At 43.3% G+C, this 16299-nt stretch overlaps 1 protein-coding gene across 1 annotated transcript in view; it reads right to left on the bottom strand.

Moving 5' to 3' along the window:
- Positions 1-14131, bottom strand: part of tyw1 (tRNA-yW synthesizing protein 1 homolog (S. cerevisiae)) — a 154524-nt gene extending 140393 nt beyond the window's left edge. Inside the window, exons 1-6 of the mRNA XM_038814048.1 lie at positions 13907-14131; positions 11770-11909; positions 10436-10567; positions 7729-7830; positions 5911-6105; positions 4206-4499 (exon numbers count right to left, since the gene is read on the bottom strand). Coding sequence (XP_038669976.1) covers positions 4206-4499; positions 5911-6105; positions 7729-7830; positions 10436-10567; positions 11770-11909; positions 13907-13976 — 933 coding nt within the window. The 5' untranslated portion in view covers positions 13977-14131. The remainder of the gene's footprint in view (positions 1-4205; positions 4500-5910; positions 6106-7728; positions 7831-10435; positions 10568-11769; positions 11910-13906) is intronic.
- Between the last annotated feature and the right edge of the window lie 2168 nt (positions 14132-16299).

The following is a 16299-nucleotide window of genomic DNA, read 5'->3' as shown; positions in this document are numbered from 1 at the left end:
TTTAAGTGCCAATCAAATATACCAACAAACAAATCAGTTGTGACTGACAAATATCCAGACGCCTCACTTAATCTACAGCAACGCTCAATAAATCTCAGTTTACGAGATGATGATGCTGTGGGATTTTGTTTTAAAATTGGAAGTAACAATGCAATTGAGCAGTACTGAACTGGTGTTAAAGTGTTTACATGTCAAAACTATTGTTAATATATGGAGGGGGCAATAAATCAGGGTGAATAAATCAAGGCACTCACTGAACTTTATCTAATTTACCTAATGGAGGGAACTGACTAAACATCACATCAGGGCAAACAAATGAATCATAGAATCCCTACAATTCAGAAGAAAACCATTCGATCCATCGAGTCTGCACCGACCCTCTGAAAGAGCACTCTACCCATGTCCACTCCCCCGTCCACCTTACCCTATCCCCATAACCCCATAGCCTATCCTGCAGACTAAGGACAATTTAGCATGGCCAATCCACCTAACCCGCACATCTTTGGACTTGAAACCGGGTCCTTGGCGCTGTGAGTCAGCAGTGCTAATCACTTGCGTAGAGAGTTAATTTAGCCAATCTAAAATTGATAACACTATATAAATGCAGGTGTTATCATGTTATCACCCCCAAAAACTGCCACCCAAGTTGGAAATCAAAATGATAAATTTAAAAGATAATAATTCTGAGGGTGTTAGTGATGGTAGCTAAACCTAATTTTTATTTTAGGGATGGGGATAATGCAAGATGCCAGAAACCGAGGTATGGAAGGTCTGATAGGGTGAGAGGGCAGGGTGCTGGAGGAAGTGACAAAGATAAGGGTGATTGAGGCCATGAATGGATTTGAGTACGAGGATGAAAATTTCAAATAGGGAGTTGTTTGTGGTGGTGGTGGCGGTGGTGGCGGCAGTGGGGGGGTTCCAGAGATCAATGTACATTCACATAAATGATACAAAAGAGGTAGACTTGTAATTGTGGGTACAAATTATACCATCAATTAAACTTATATCAGGTAAAGACTTGTGATCTAAACCATTGCCAAAGGAAAGTTGGAAAATGGAAGAAAGCACAGCAAATAGGCACGGTATTTCTTGCAGTCAGGAAACCAGAGTTTGCTGGGAAACATCGGAAAAGCTGGTCTTGTTTAATAGGCCACGCAGGAGTGATTGGACTGATGGGTAATAATCACAATCATAATCTGAGTTGTAGTAACAATCATCTGGTTACATCACAATAGGTCACATCTAAGTTAGTAATATAGATTGTAAGTAAGCAAAGCCCCAACACAGGTCATTGCAGCCTCTCACTTGGAACAGAGTGCTAACCTCAACTCATCTATTCCTACTCTCTGTCATTTTAACTATCTGTTCATTGATGAAAACATGGGCAATGTTCTGGGCCAGGTTAACAGATCAAGTTTGGGGATGGGAGCTTTTGATGGCCAGACCTATAGGTTATAATTTAAGAGGATAAGACTTGGCAGGAGAGCTTAAAGGCGTGGCGTGCTCCTCTCTCTCTATGTGGGAAGCCGGGAACATTTCAAGTGCCCAGGGCCAACATCTGTGCAGGAAGTGTCTCCAGCTGCAGCTCCTGGAAGCCCAGGTTTCAGAGCTGGAGCGGCAGCTGGGGTCACAGTGGAGCATCCGTGAAGCAGATAGTAACGTGGATAGCACATATAGAGAGGAGTCACACCACAGACTAAGACTCCACAGGCAGCAAAGGAATGGCTGACCACCAGGTGGAGCAAGAGGATGAGGTAGACAGTGCAGGAAAACCCCTGTGGCCATTTCCCTGTAAAACAGATATACCGCTTTGGATATTGTTGGGAGGAAAATGGGCTCTCAGGGGAAAGTAGCAACAGCCATGGCTGGCTCTGCTGCACAGGGGAGGAGTACAAAAATGTGGAAATGGAATAATCATAGGGGATTCAATTGTAACGGAAATAGGCAGGTGTTTCTGTAGCCACAAACGAGACTCCAGGATGGTATTTTGCCTTCCTGGTGCTCGGATTAAGGATGTCTCAGAGCGGCTACAAGACATTCTGGAGGGAGAGGGTAACCAGCCAATGGTCGTGGTACAAACGACCTAAAGGAATGAAGTTCCAAAAGCAGAATATAGGGAGTTAGGAAGTACGTTGAAAAGTAGGACCTCAAAGGTAGTGATTTTAAGATCACTGCCAGTGCCACATGCTAGTCAGAGAATAATAATAATAATTTTTAATTACTGTCACAAGTAGGCTTACATTAACACTGCAATGAAGTTATATCAGATGAATACATAGATGAAGAGATGGTGCGAGAAGGAGGGTTTCGGATTCTTGGGATATTGGGACCAGTTCAAACTGGATGGGTTACATCTAGACAGGACCAGGACTCTGTGTCCTTGCATTTACGAGAGCGGTTGGAGAGGGTTTCAACGAAAATGGCAGGGGGATGGGAACCTATACAAGGAGTCTGAGGAGGGAGAAACACAGGCAAGAACAAAAGACAGAAAGGGAAATAAGAAAAGTGATAGGCAAATAAATAAAGAGCCAGAATCAAACAGGGCCACAGTGCAAAATACTGGGAATAGGACAAGGAATGTTAAGGCTTTGTGCCTTAATGCACTCAGCATTCACAATAAAGTGGATGAATTAATCCCGCAAATAGATATAAACGGGTATGATATAGTCTTGATTATGGAGACATGGTTACAGGGTGACCAACGAGGCGAAGGTTGATTTAAGAGTAACTTAACGCAATAGTGATAAAGGACATTAGCTCCAACGATGTTGAGTAGAGCTGAGAAACACCAAGGAGTAAAGAAACGTTAGTGGGGTAGTATGTAGACCCAAGCTATATTGGTGATGTTGGGAATGGCATTCAGCAGGAAATTAGAGATGCATGCGATAAAAGAACATCTGTAATATTCGTGACTTTAATCTGAATGTAGATTGGGCAACTCAAATCAGTTACAATACCGTAGAGGAAGAATTCCAAGCGTGCACAGGATGGTTTTCTGGACCAATAATAGCGAGGAACGAACTAGACTGGGTATTGTGTAATGAGAAAGGAATATTTGACAATCTAGTTGTGCGAGGCTCCTTGGATGAGTGGCCATAATATTACAGAACTCTTTATCAAGATGGAGAGTGACTTAGTTGATTCTGAGACTAGGGTCCCGATTCTAAATAAAGGAAACTACAATGGTATGAGGCCCAAGTTGGCTTTGATGAATTGGGGAACGTTACTTAAAGGGATGACGGTGGATACGCAATGGCAATCATTCAAAGAGGGCATTGTTCATTTCTGTCTGGCACAACAATAAAACAGGAAAGGTGGCCAAACCATGGCTTACAAAAGAAATTAGAGATAACATTACATCCAAGGAAGAGGCATACAAATTGACCAGAAAAAAACAGTACACCCGAGGACTGGGAGCAGTTTAGAATTCAGCAAAGAAGGGCAAAGGGATTGATTAAGAACAGAAAAATAGAGTACGAGAGTAAGCTTGCAGGGAACATAAAAATTTACTGCAAAAGCTTAAGTGAAAAGAAAAAGATAGGTGAAGACAAAAGTTAGTTAGAATCCAGGAAATTTATAACAGGAACAAAGAAATGACTGACCAACTAAATACACACTTTGGTTCTGTCTTCACAAAGGAGGACACAAATAACGTACCAGAAATGTTGGGGAACACAGGGTTTAGTGAGAATGATGAGCCGAAGGAAATCACTGAGTAAGGAAATGGTGTTTAGGAAATTGATGGGATTGGAGGTCGATAAATCCCCAGGGCCTGAGAATCCACATCTCAGAGTACTCATGGAAGTGTCTCTAGAGAAAATTTTGGATAGTGAACTCTCACTGAAACATAAAACACATTGCATTGGTTTTTACTAGTGATCCTCTGCATAGCACACTGATTACAGAAGCCACATGATAGTTTGACAGAGATCACATTTCCCACATTTATGGTGTTTGGGGGGGGGGGGGGGGGGTGGAAGGGTGGGGAAGTGCCCTTAAACATCTAACAAGCTACATTAAGATGAATAGGCTTTAGAACTCCACCCAATTTAGGCATTTTGCAGTGAGCAGAAAATGGGGAAAGCCACTTGGTTTAGTGATGCAAGCTGAATGCATCCTCTCCTTAAAAAAAGTGATGGAGGAGAAGTGAGCATTTATTACACATCTGTACATTTTGTCGATCACTTTGATGTGATCTACGTTACCTCTTCACTACTGTAATCTTTAATCTCTTCTGGCATTTCTTCGTTCTGACTGGATTCCTCGTTATGCTTTTCTGCTTTGGACTTGCATTTTCCCTTTTTGCAGTTGCCACTACATTCATTTTTTTCCTCTTTGCAGAGTGCTTGCAGTCTGCTCAAGAATGTGGTTTGCCATTCACTGAAGTCAGCCTCGATGCTGCCATGTTTGCTCTTCACCACATTGCAATCACCCTCTCCACGGGTCATAATACGACTGGCACTCAACATCCACAGCCACATGTCAATATTTTTACCGACCTGGTAAAGGAAAAGGACAGTACAGTTAAAGCTGCACTAGGTTATTTCACTACTCCACTGCAGTATACAGAAGGGCATCAATAGAAAGAGTATTTCAATCTTTGCAATAAAAATAAAAAGCAATGTTTAGCTACATTGGTAAATGTGAAAAGGAATCTTTAGGTTAGGAAAACAGTATTTGTGACTCTTTTAAAAATATAATTCAGAGTACTCAATTCATTTTTTCCAATTAAGGGGCAATTTAGCGTGGCCAATCCACCTACTTGCACATCTTTGGGTTGTGGGGGCAAAACCCACGCAAATACAGGAAGAATGTGCAAACTCCACACGGACAATGACCCAGGGCTGGGATCGAACCTGGGACCTCAGCGCAGTGAGGCAGTAGTGCTAACCACTGCACCACCATGCTACCTGAACAGTACATGTGACTCGAAAGGACCATTTCACCCCAGTCCCTGAAATATGTATCGTTCAGTGATCAATGTAACTTAAACGTAAATACACCCATGTGTTTTGTTTTCATTTTCAGGATGTGGCTACTACTGGCAAGGCTGGGGTGTACTGTCCATGCTTAGTTGCCCTTCGTTTTGGCACACTTTGTACAGTTGGATACAACTGAGTGACTTGCTAGGGCACTTAAGAGGATGGCTAAGTGTTAACCACACATGGGACTAGAGTCACATAGCAGCCAATTGGGTAAAGATAACAGGTTGTCCTCCCTAAAAGACTTGAGTGAACCAGTTCGGTTTTGACGACAATCTTAACAGTTTTACGGTCACTTTTATTGATCTCAGCTTGATTTTATTTTAGTTCAAATTCATGAATGTCTGCGGTGAATTTCAACTCCTATTCCAACATAACTTCCAGATAAACAGATTAAAATGCATTGTAAAGTAACATAACTGAGTATAACCAAGGAAAATCAACTAAAGTTTGCAAACTAGATCAGAATTTTAGATCTTGACAACACAGTTAGACAGAATCTACAGCACAGAAATAGGTTGTGTTGTTCAACTGGTCTGTGCTGATGATTATGCTTTACGTGAACCTCGCTCCGCCCTTCTATCAGCCACTGGCGCGGGTCAAGTTGCAATAAAGTCTCAGAAGGCAGTGCTTCTTATCACATTATAGCTCAAGTGTTTTGTATACATCTTTAAAGATTGTAGCCAGGGCAGCATGGTGGCGCAGTGATTAGCACTGCTGCCTCATGATGTAGAGAACCTGGGTTCGATCCCCGCCCCAGGTTACTGTCCACATGAAGTTTGCACATTCTCCCTGTGGCTGCGTGCAGGGTAGGGTAGGTGGATTGGCCACGCTAAATTGTCCTGTAATTGGAATTTTTTTTATATAAAAGATTGTAGCCATGCAGCAGAACCGTGAGCAGTTACAGGAACAAAGACTATATACTTACAGTGTTGTAATGATTCACATAAACAGAGTTGCCCAAGCCAAATACTGCATATCTCAAACCTTTGAGGTAGGTTTTTCCATATCTAAAGTCATGTGTTGCATCTTCCAGCCACTTACAAAACCAGGCTGCACTTTTGTTTGGTTGTCCATCAGTGTATGTGGAAACCATGAATACACAGATAGTTTTACTGTCTACCTGCACAAATAATAAAGCATATTTTTTCAATAAGATGAAATCATAAAATAGATTTCTGTGGTACTACCTCAGCCCACCCATCATTCTCCCCAATCTACCATCATTAATTAACTTTTTTATTAGACTCACTCAGAATTTGAGTCTGCAAAGAATACAAGGCAACGATTAGATTGTGGGAAACTTTCCAATAATTACAGCTATCTGGACTTTATTTCAAAACACATCTCAGAAAAGTAGAATAAAAAATAAATATAGCCACATAAATTTCAGCTATATATAATTAAAACTAACAATATTCTGCATTATTAGAACATAACTGCAAGCATATTTACTTTTGTTTGATGCAAGATGCAGAAATTATTTCAATACAGCCAAACTCTCAGATTTGGTGTTAGTGAATAGTAAGTCATAAATGTTTAAATGTTACAAAGCGCTCAATGCAATAGCACAGAAGGGATGATGGTCAAAGTAAATCTGCATTTTTTCAGTTCAATAGCAGTAAAAGGAAAGTCAGAGCTAAAGCTGATGATGAGTACAATATACAGTTAAGATATGAAATAATTATTTCCAATCATTCATTAGCAATGATCATTTTTTCTGATTTAAAAAGTTTTTAAATTAGGGGTCGCTCTTTTAAGATAGGGATGAAGAAATTTCATTTCTCTCAGATGGTTGAACTTTGCTTCAGAGGGGCGGTGTCATTAAATATTTTTAAGCCAGAGTTGATAGATTCTTGTTAGCCAAAGGAATCAAAGATTACCAGGGTAAATGGGAATGTGGAATTCCAAACAGATCAGATTGAACGGCAACCAGGCCCGAGCAGCTGAATGGCCTAACAACCTCTGTTCTTATTTCCTATGTTTGTATGATCAAAGCAACATGCAATCTCTTAATAATCCCAGGAACAATTAACAACATTTTTAACAATGTGTACGAGATGGAAATCACAAACGGATGTAAAACGCAATCTCATGATAAAAAAAAGGCTTCAAACCTGTTCTTCAAACTTACAGCCTGAAAGTGGCAAGGCCACTCCAACCTGCAAACTTCTCGAACAAAACAATTGGATTTTGAACCAAGCAAATTTCTGTTTGCTCCACAATTAGGTTGCAGCTCTAAAGAGACAGAACTGCACCATAGCAGAATACATTTATGCTTCATAGTACAACATTTTTTGTATGGACTGATGCAGTGGATTAAAGCAACCTTCCATCTTTGGGAACTGGGTTCAAATCCAGCCCTGACTGAAGTGATGAAAGTCCTTTCACATAAAATGAGTGGCAGCAGTCTCAATAAAATTCCTACAACGCAACAATCTATCTTCATTTAAAATTAATTATCCATATCACTCAGATGGCAACAGGATGACAGGTATAGGAAATGAAAAAAAGTCACGTTGATGGAATAGTGAATATTCTTCGGAGACTGGTGCCTGCTGCTGACATTAGGAATCTGATACACTGAGAAACCCACAACCCTGGTGAGTAATCATTCCTGTGTATAAAGTAGCAAATCATCCAATTTACCCCATGCAATGCAATGACTAAGATGTTAAGTTACCCAATTTCATATATTACCAAGGCTTTTAGTAACAGAACAGAAATTAACCAATAAAAAACTAACCTCATCAACCAGGTTTTCATCTGGATCATACTCCTTCAGATCAACAACTTCCACAGGTAATCCATGTTTCTGTACAGCATCTGCAAGGATTGTGGCAAACCTCTGGAATACAAATTTTTTTTTTAACCCTTAGGAAATCAAAATTTAAAAGATGTGCTCTGCAAGGGCTCTGTCTGGCACTAGTATCAGCAATCCACATTGTGTCCACAGCAACATCAGTTCAAATTCAAGTCACAGCATTGCGAGTGAGCAGTGTCTTCTAATATCCAGCCCCCACCCTTTGCAATCAGTCTGATTAAATGAAAAAAATATGTTGGAGAGTATCCAAATCAAATTTCTGAGAAATATACGTGTGGAATTCCTGTTTGACAAACACAGGGTGGACACTCTCCCCTTAAGGAATACACCACACAGTAAAATTAATTACAAATGCATTTAGCATACAAAAGTATCCCAAAATGCGAATTAGAATGAGCTGCAATCAGAGGAGTGTGCAGGATTAAAGAGACAAAGTTTGAGAAGGTTTCTGAAGATGGGGCGACTGAGACAAAAGGATTTAGAAAGAAATTCATACAGAAAAGTGTGACGGTTGAATGCTTTGTCACAGGTGGTGGAAAATAAAAGGGTTTGCACAATAATCCATATTCACAAGAGGAAGCAGGTGAGCTGCGTCATATTCCAGAAGGTTGCAAAGGCGTGGCAGAGTAAGACCACAATTAATTTCTGAAGCTTTGCAACAGAGTACTTGAAACGGCCTGAAGTGTAGAATATTTAGAAGGAACAGCTAACTTTGAATCTGTGGCTGCCAAAATTTTCTGCCACTGATTTTTTCATCATCTCATGTCTGGGTCCCTTGTATACTAATCGTTAGGGATTGAGTGCTATGATTCATCAGCAACTTTTTTCTTGTTTCCTGTAACAACCAAGGTAGTAGAAGGCAAACTAGAGGTCACAACAAATATCCGCTATAAGCTGCTGACTCCTGCAGCTACCTCGGCTATAATTCCTCACATCCTGGTTCCTGTAAGGATTCTTCCATTTTTACAATTTCTCCATCTCCGTTGCATCTATGCTGTTGATGTAACCTTCTACACCAGCACTTCTCTTGCCTTCCTTTATCCTCAACCAAGAAGTCCCCACCACAGTGATTGACAGGCCTCTTGATCCTTGTTTGTCCCATTTCAATAAAGTTCCACATAAGAGGTTAGTGCACAAAACTAAATTTCATGGGAGTAATATATTGCCATGGGTCAAGAATTGGATAGCAGACAGTAAATAGAGTAGAAATAAATGGGTCTTTTTTGAAGTGGCAGGCAGAGCCTAGTGGGGTCCCGCAGTGATCGGTACTTGGGACCAGCTATTCACAATATTCAATGATTCGGATGAGGGAACCAAAATTAATATTTCCAAGTTAGTGGACGACAGAAAATCGTCAGTGGTGATGAGGGTGTTAAGAGGCTTCATGGTGATTTAGACCAGTTGAGTGAGAGGGCAAATACATGGCAGATGCAATGTAAATGTGAAGTTATCCACTTCAGGCAGAGAAACACAGTGGAAGTGTCTTATTTAATTGGCTATAAATTGGGAAATGTTGACGTACAAAAGAGACAAGGGGCGAAATTCTCCGCGGACCGACGAGACGCCCATTTCCGGCGGGATAAAGCGGTGTGCATGACTCCGGCGTCCGGGCCTTCTTTTAAGCTGGCAATCTCCGTTCCCGGAAGGGCCAGCAGCTGACTGACGCGATACGCGTCAGTTTTACCAGCTGCGGAAGTGGTGAGACCCGGCGTTTTTTGGAGGAGGAGGAGAGAGACAGACCCGGCATTTGGGGGGGGGGGTTCCGGCATCGGGGGGGGGGGGGTTGCGGCATCGGGGGGGGGGGGGTTGCGGGCAGCGGCGTGCAGAGGAGGGGGGGCGACTGATGCCCGGGACCAACGCACCGTCGCCCCCCCTCTGCACGCAGCTGCCCCTACCCCAATCCCCTCCCCTCACCACCCCTTCACCACCCCTACCCCCCTCCAACGCCGCACCCCCCCTCCAACGCCGCACCCCCCCCCCCCCCCCCCCCACTAACGGAGGAAGGAAGGGGGGGGAGGAGGAAGGAGGGGGGGGAGGAGGAAGGAAGGGGGGGAGGAGGAAGGAGGGGGGGAGGAGGAAGGAGGGGGGGAGGATGGGGGGAAGGAGGAAGGAAGGGGGAGGAGGAAGGAAGGGGGGGGAGGAGGAGAGAGGGGGGGGGTGTGTGCAACTGTTAAAGCAACTGTGATTTTCGCCGACGTGACCCGTGGCCACGTCGGCGGGACTTCGGCCCATCCGGGCCGGAGATTTGTGGACACTAAAAAAAAAATGAAATCCCGCCGGCGCCAGCTGTTTTCAGAGGCTGCCGGCGGGATTTGCACAACGCCGGTTTTTGGCCGGTGGGAGATTTAAAAACCCTGCGGGAGCGGAAATAACGCCGCTGCCGGCCGATTCTCTGACCCTGCGTGGGGTTGGAGAATCCCGCCCCTGGTGTCCTAGTGCACCAGTCATTGAAAGCAAGCATGCAGATACAGCAAGTAGTTCGGAAGGCAAATGATATGTTGGCCTTCATTCCAAGAGGATTTGACTACAGAAAAAAGGATGTCTTACTGCAGCTGTATAGGGCCTTGGTGAGAAACGGTGTAGGAACTTGCTCAATGAAAGTAAAAATGTACATTTTTAAAATTCTTACCTCAGCAGTACCAGTCTGAGACCCAAAGAAAATCTTCACCCCAGCAACTTGAACTTCTTTTTCTTCTTGGGCTAAATGCCCATTTTGAATGACTTCTTTTGCTACTTTTGGCACAATGCTGTCCTCTTTCGGCTATTCAAAATATTTTCAGCATGGAGTCAATTTCCATTTCACACAAAACTGTTTAACAGCAAGAACCAGTGCACTTCAAATAAATATATATTGTATATATGCGGCCAACAGAAAGCATTTCTGTACATAAACAAAATAATTTAGAGCAGCACGGTGGAGCAGTGGTTAGCACTGCTGCCTCACAGCACCGAGGACTGGGTTCGATCCTGGGTCACTGTCCATGTGGAGTTTATACATTCTCCCAGTGTGTGTGTGGATAACACCCCCGCAAACCAAAAAGATGTGCAACGTAGGTGAATTGGTCACACTAAATTTCCCCTTAATTGGAAAAAAGAATTGAGTACTCTAAATTTATAAAACAAATAAAATAAATAAGCAAAATAATTTGATACAAAGAATTTTTTTATTTTTTTTTTAAAAGGAAAGTGATTGGAACTTAACTAACATAAAAGTACCTAAAGGCTTGTAACAATAAACCATTTACATCCAAAGATGTGCAGGTTCGGTGGATTTACCATTCTAAATTGCCCCTTAGGGTGGGGTTTCAGGTTAGGACGGAGCCTAGGTAGTGTGATTGTTCAAAGGGTTGGCGCAGACTCGATGGGTCGAATAGCCTCCTTCTACACTGTAGGGGTTCTATGATTCTATACATGTTTATTATTTTATTTTTTCATGGTTTAAGTCTCATCCAAGATTATCTTCACTCTTGAAAATGAAATGAAATGAAAATCGCTTATTGTCACGAGTCGGCTTCAATGAAGTTACTGTGAAAAGCCCCTAGTCGCCACATTCCGGCGCCTGTCCGGGGAGCATTTTCTCTTGGCTCACACCCCAACCTGTCAATAAGGATATGTGAAATCCTTCTCTCAGCAGCTCACATTAACTGTGAGATTCTGTTCCAGCAAGAGTTGCAGACACAAACCTACATTTCATAGAACATACAGTGCTGAAGGAGGCCATTCGGCCCATCGAGTCTGCACCGACCCACTTAAGCCCTCACTTCCCCCCCCATCCCCGTAACTCCTCTTAACCTTTTTTGGACACTAAGGGGCAATTTATCATGGCCAATCCACCTAACCTGCATGTCTTTGGACTGTAGGTGGAAACCGGAGCACCCGGAGGAAATCCACGCAGACACGGGGAGAACGATTTCAATACTTTATTGCCTCTATTGCAGATGCAGAACTCTGTAGATTTATTACCTTGTTGTGATTTTTGCTTAAGAATTCAACAGCTACCCAAACTCCTATGGCAACAACAATGGTCGAGTAGACGTAGTGTCTAAGATGCCACAACGATAACGCATAATTCTGCAAGGAGTTCCAGGTATCAAAGATGTGAACTAGAAAAGAAAATAAAAATTTCTGTAAATGTCAGTTCATTCAAAACATTGGCACGAGTCACTAGAGTACGGGAATCAATCACCGACAACCTCACTAACCTACATGGCTCAGACTCAAAATTCTCAAACTTGCTCTTAAATTCAGTTTTAGCCTCTATCATTCCCTGAAACATCCCGCCTTTGCAGTACTCAAATTGCTATATTTCATATTGGGCTTTAAACTAAGACTATGTGTCCTCTCAAGTGGACATTAAAAACCTCAAATGCCAAGAGACCTCCCCAAAGTTCTAGCATTTATTCCTCTAACAAAGATTACCTAGACATTATTTTATTGTTCTTCATGTGTATATTGGCTGCTCGGTTTCCATTCACCAGTGACTGCAACATTTATTTCATTGGCTGTAAAGCCCTTTGAAATGTACTGATGTGCTGTAATCATGGGGCTGGTTTAGCACACTGGACTAAATCGCTGGCTTTTAAAGCAGACCAAGGCAGGCCAGCAGCACGGTTCAATTCCCGTACCAGCCTCCCTGAACAGGCGCCAGAATGTGGCAACTAGGGGCTTTTCACAGTAGCTTCATTTGAAGCCTACTTGTGACAATAAGCGATTTTCATTTTCCTTTTTTTTTCAAATTCACACTTCCTTTTTTTTTATACACAACTCTGTCCAGACCACCCAGTCCTCTAAATCTAACCTCATTTTACACATCATGCCTTCAGCTATCAAGGTCAAACTCTCTGGAATTCTTCCGTGGAAGCACCAGCTTCTGTCTCTCCTCCTTTAACAGCCTTCTTAAAATTCTGACCAAGAGCGTGGTCACCATTCAGAAGTGGCAGAGTGGGTGGCACTGCTGCCTCACAGTACCAGGAATCCGGGTTTAATTCTGGTCAGGGTGAATGTATGGAGTTTGCACATTCTCCGTGTCGGCGTGGGTTTCCTCCTGGTGCTCCGGTTTCCTCCCACAGTCCAAAGATGAGCAGGTTAGGTGCACTGGTCATGTTAAATTGCCCCTTAGTCTCCAAAGGTTAGGTGGGGGTTACAGGGATAGGGCACGGGTGTGGGCATACTTTGGGTGCTCTTTCAGAGGATCAGTGCAGGTGCGACAAGCTGAATGGCCTCCTTCCTGCACCGGAGGGATTCTATTTCCAATGCTGGCATCCATACTTTGGATACCTTATGACGGGTCCCTATATGAAAACGTGCTCGATTAATACAAGTTGTTACTGAAGGAAAACTGAATGAAAATCTCACTGAAGTAGAGAAACGGTACAGGAAAAGCAAACACTGAACATCAACACGAGGCAAGAGGTCAGGCAAGAGCGACACATGGCACAGTGGTTATCACTGCTACCTACGGCGCTGAGGACCTGGGTTCGAATCCCAGCCCTGGGTCACTGTCCATGTGCAGTTTGCACATTCTCCCCGTGTTTGCGTGGGTTTCGCCCCCAACAAACCAAAGGTGTGCAAGCAGGTGGATTGGCTAGGCTAAATTGCCCCTTAATTGGAAAAAATGAATTGGGTACTCTAAATTTAAAAAAATAAATAAAAAGGTTAGGTGGATTGGCCATGCTAAATTGCTCCTTGAATGGGAACAAAAATTAATTGGTTACTCTAAATTTAAAAAAGGAGGTCGGGAAAGGGTGTGATTTCACAGTGGTGCCCGGGCCAGGACCACTTCAGAGGAATTTCTTCACAAACAGTAATCAAAGCTCGGCTTCCAAAAAGTGCAGAGGGAGAAGAATTATTCAAGTTGGATTTGATAATGAGGGAATCCTGTTGGAATAACCGAACCGAGATTAATCGGATTGTATTCACTGAAATAGAGAGACCCCCCCCCCCCCCCGGCGCCCCTGCAATCTTTCAAAAACAAACTGAACCAAGGGTGAGAGATACCCGGGGACGAGGGAGATTGTCGGAGAAGGAAATTAGAGGTCGAGGTGGGTCAACCGGGGGGATAAGAAGCAATGAGAAGCATCGGGAGAAGCTGCGGCCTCACCATCACTGCGCTCATCCCCGCAGACAGGCCGGCAAAAACACAGCAAAACCAGGCTAACAAGCTCCCGCATGGCTGCAACACTCCGGCAAAAGGTCCCGGTCAGCAGTTACTCAGAAACCTTCAGGAAAGCTGCAGGGTGGACATTTAAATCCTCACCCTCCCTACACACACAGACAGCGCCGCCATTAATAACGTGGAGCATGCTGGGAGCCCGCCAACAACAACTTACACTTCACTACTCAACTTCCACCAAACTCCATCGGGTCAGCTCTCAAACTCCTCAACTTTCACTAAACTCCACCACATCAGCTCTCAAACTCCCCAACTTTCACTAAACTCCACCACACCAGCTCTCAAACTCCTCAACTTTCACTAAACTCCACCACATCAGCTCTCAAACTCTTCAAGTTCCACTGGATCAGCTCTCAGACTCCTCAATTTCCACATAACTTCACCGGATCAGCTCTCAAACTCCTCAACTTGTACAAGGCTCCATCACATCAGCTAGCAAACTCCTTAACTTCCGCAAGACTCCACTGGATCAGCTCTCAAACTCCTCAACTTCAACTAAACTCCACTGGATCCACTTTTAAACTCATCAACTTCCACAAAACACCACTGGATCCGCTATCAAACTCCTCAACTTCCACAAAACTCCATTGGATTAGCTTTCAAACAGCTCAACTTCAACAAGACTCAACTGAATCATCTAAAACACATCAAACTCCTCAAATTCAAAAACACTCCACTGGATCATCCATAATACATCAAACTCCTCAATTTCAAAACTCCACTGGATCAGCTAAGACTCATTCAATGCAGCTTCATTGAGCCAGTCAGTTTCTTCATCTGTACAGCCAAACAGTATTGGACTCAAAAGATTAACTCTGTTTCTCTCTCCACAGATGGAGCCAGAACTCCTGCAGTTTTTCCAGCACTTTCTGTTTTTATTTAAGTTGTGTCCCAGTGTTGTTACAAAAATAAAGAATGTGCATGGTCAATTTGTTCACCCTGCAGTTTTCCCTGCTCACACCTAATGTTCTTTTTCTCTTGCAGCCTCCCTGCTCACTTTTTCAGATTTTGCTTTTTTTCTGACCATCTAGTGCTTTTCACAAAAAGCCCTTCCTTCAAAGATGAGCAGAGATTCAATCAAGCAATGCTGGTTGTCATTCATCCCAATGTGGAATTAAGCTGAATCTTCCAACATTCCCCTTGCCATTTGCATCCTAAATTCAATATTTCTTTAATATCTCCCTTAACATCTCCAGGTTCACCTCCTCCATTAGACCAACGTCCTGATCCCTCAACACCTCTCCAGCTGAGCATCAGACTTCCCATCCAAGCCACCTTGCAATCCAATACTGTAAATTAATTCTTCACTTCACGAGCTGCTGCCTTCTTTCAATACTATCATAATCACCTCTTTAAAAAACTCACCTCAATTCCTGCGTGGTCCCAAGTGGTTAGCATTGTTGCTTCTCAGCACCAGGGTCCCAGGTACGATTCACAGCTTGGGTCATTGTCTGTGCAGAACCTGCACGTTCTCCCCGTGTCTGCGTAGGATTCCTCTGGATGCTCCGGTTTCCTCCCACAAGTTCCGAAAGATGGGCTGTTAGGTGAATTGGACATCCTGAATTTTCCCTGTGTACCCGAACAGGCCACAGAATGTGGCGACTAGGGGCTTTTCACAGTAACTTCATTGCAGTGTTAATGTAAGCCTACTTGTGACAATAAAGATTATTATTATCTCCTCAAGCTCTCTGACCAATTCCAGCTCCATTGCCCCCCAATTTCTCCAATGAACTCCCCAATGAAGTCCCCATTCGTCTGACTGGGCTCCTTGATTTCTCTCATGTTTCGCCCACCAAAGGGGCTGTACGGTGGCGCAGTGTTTGGTACTGCTGCCTCACGGCGCCGAGGTCTCAGGTTCAATCTCAGCTATGGGTCACTGTCTGTGTGGAGTTTGCACATTCTCCCTGTGTCTCCGTCACATTTGTTCCGATGATGCCACTTTCCAAAAAAAAGTATTTAACTCCCTGTGTCTCTGTGGGTTTCACCCAAAGATGTGCAGGTTAGGTGGATTGGCCACGCTAAATTGCCCCTGAATTGGAAAAAAATAATTGGTACTCTAAAAAATTTTTTTTTTAATGTTTCACCCAGCATTGGTGATCATGTCTTCTGACACCTCGATTCCATTTTGTAGCCATCTGGGATGGCCACTTACAAAGGGAAACATGGCCACTTGCAAAGAATCACGGGAAATATGGCCAATGCAGGATCCAGACGAACTCAGAGCTTAAGTGTATATTTGGACTAGATAACCAGACACTATAGAAACCCCGAGCCAATTTGCATTCTAATGGCCCATTTCCCCAGAACAAAAGACCTGTACT

The sequence above is a fragment of the Scyliorhinus canicula genome, chromosome 12 (genome assembly GCF_902713615.1).
Source record: "Scyliorhinus canicula chromosome 12, sScyCan1.1, whole genome shotgun sequence".
Lineage (NCBI taxonomy): Eukaryota > Metazoa > Chordata > Chondrichthyes > Carcharhiniformes > Scyliorhinidae > Scyliorhinus > Scyliorhinus canicula.
This window is presented reverse-complemented; position numbering and strand designations above follow the sequence as displayed.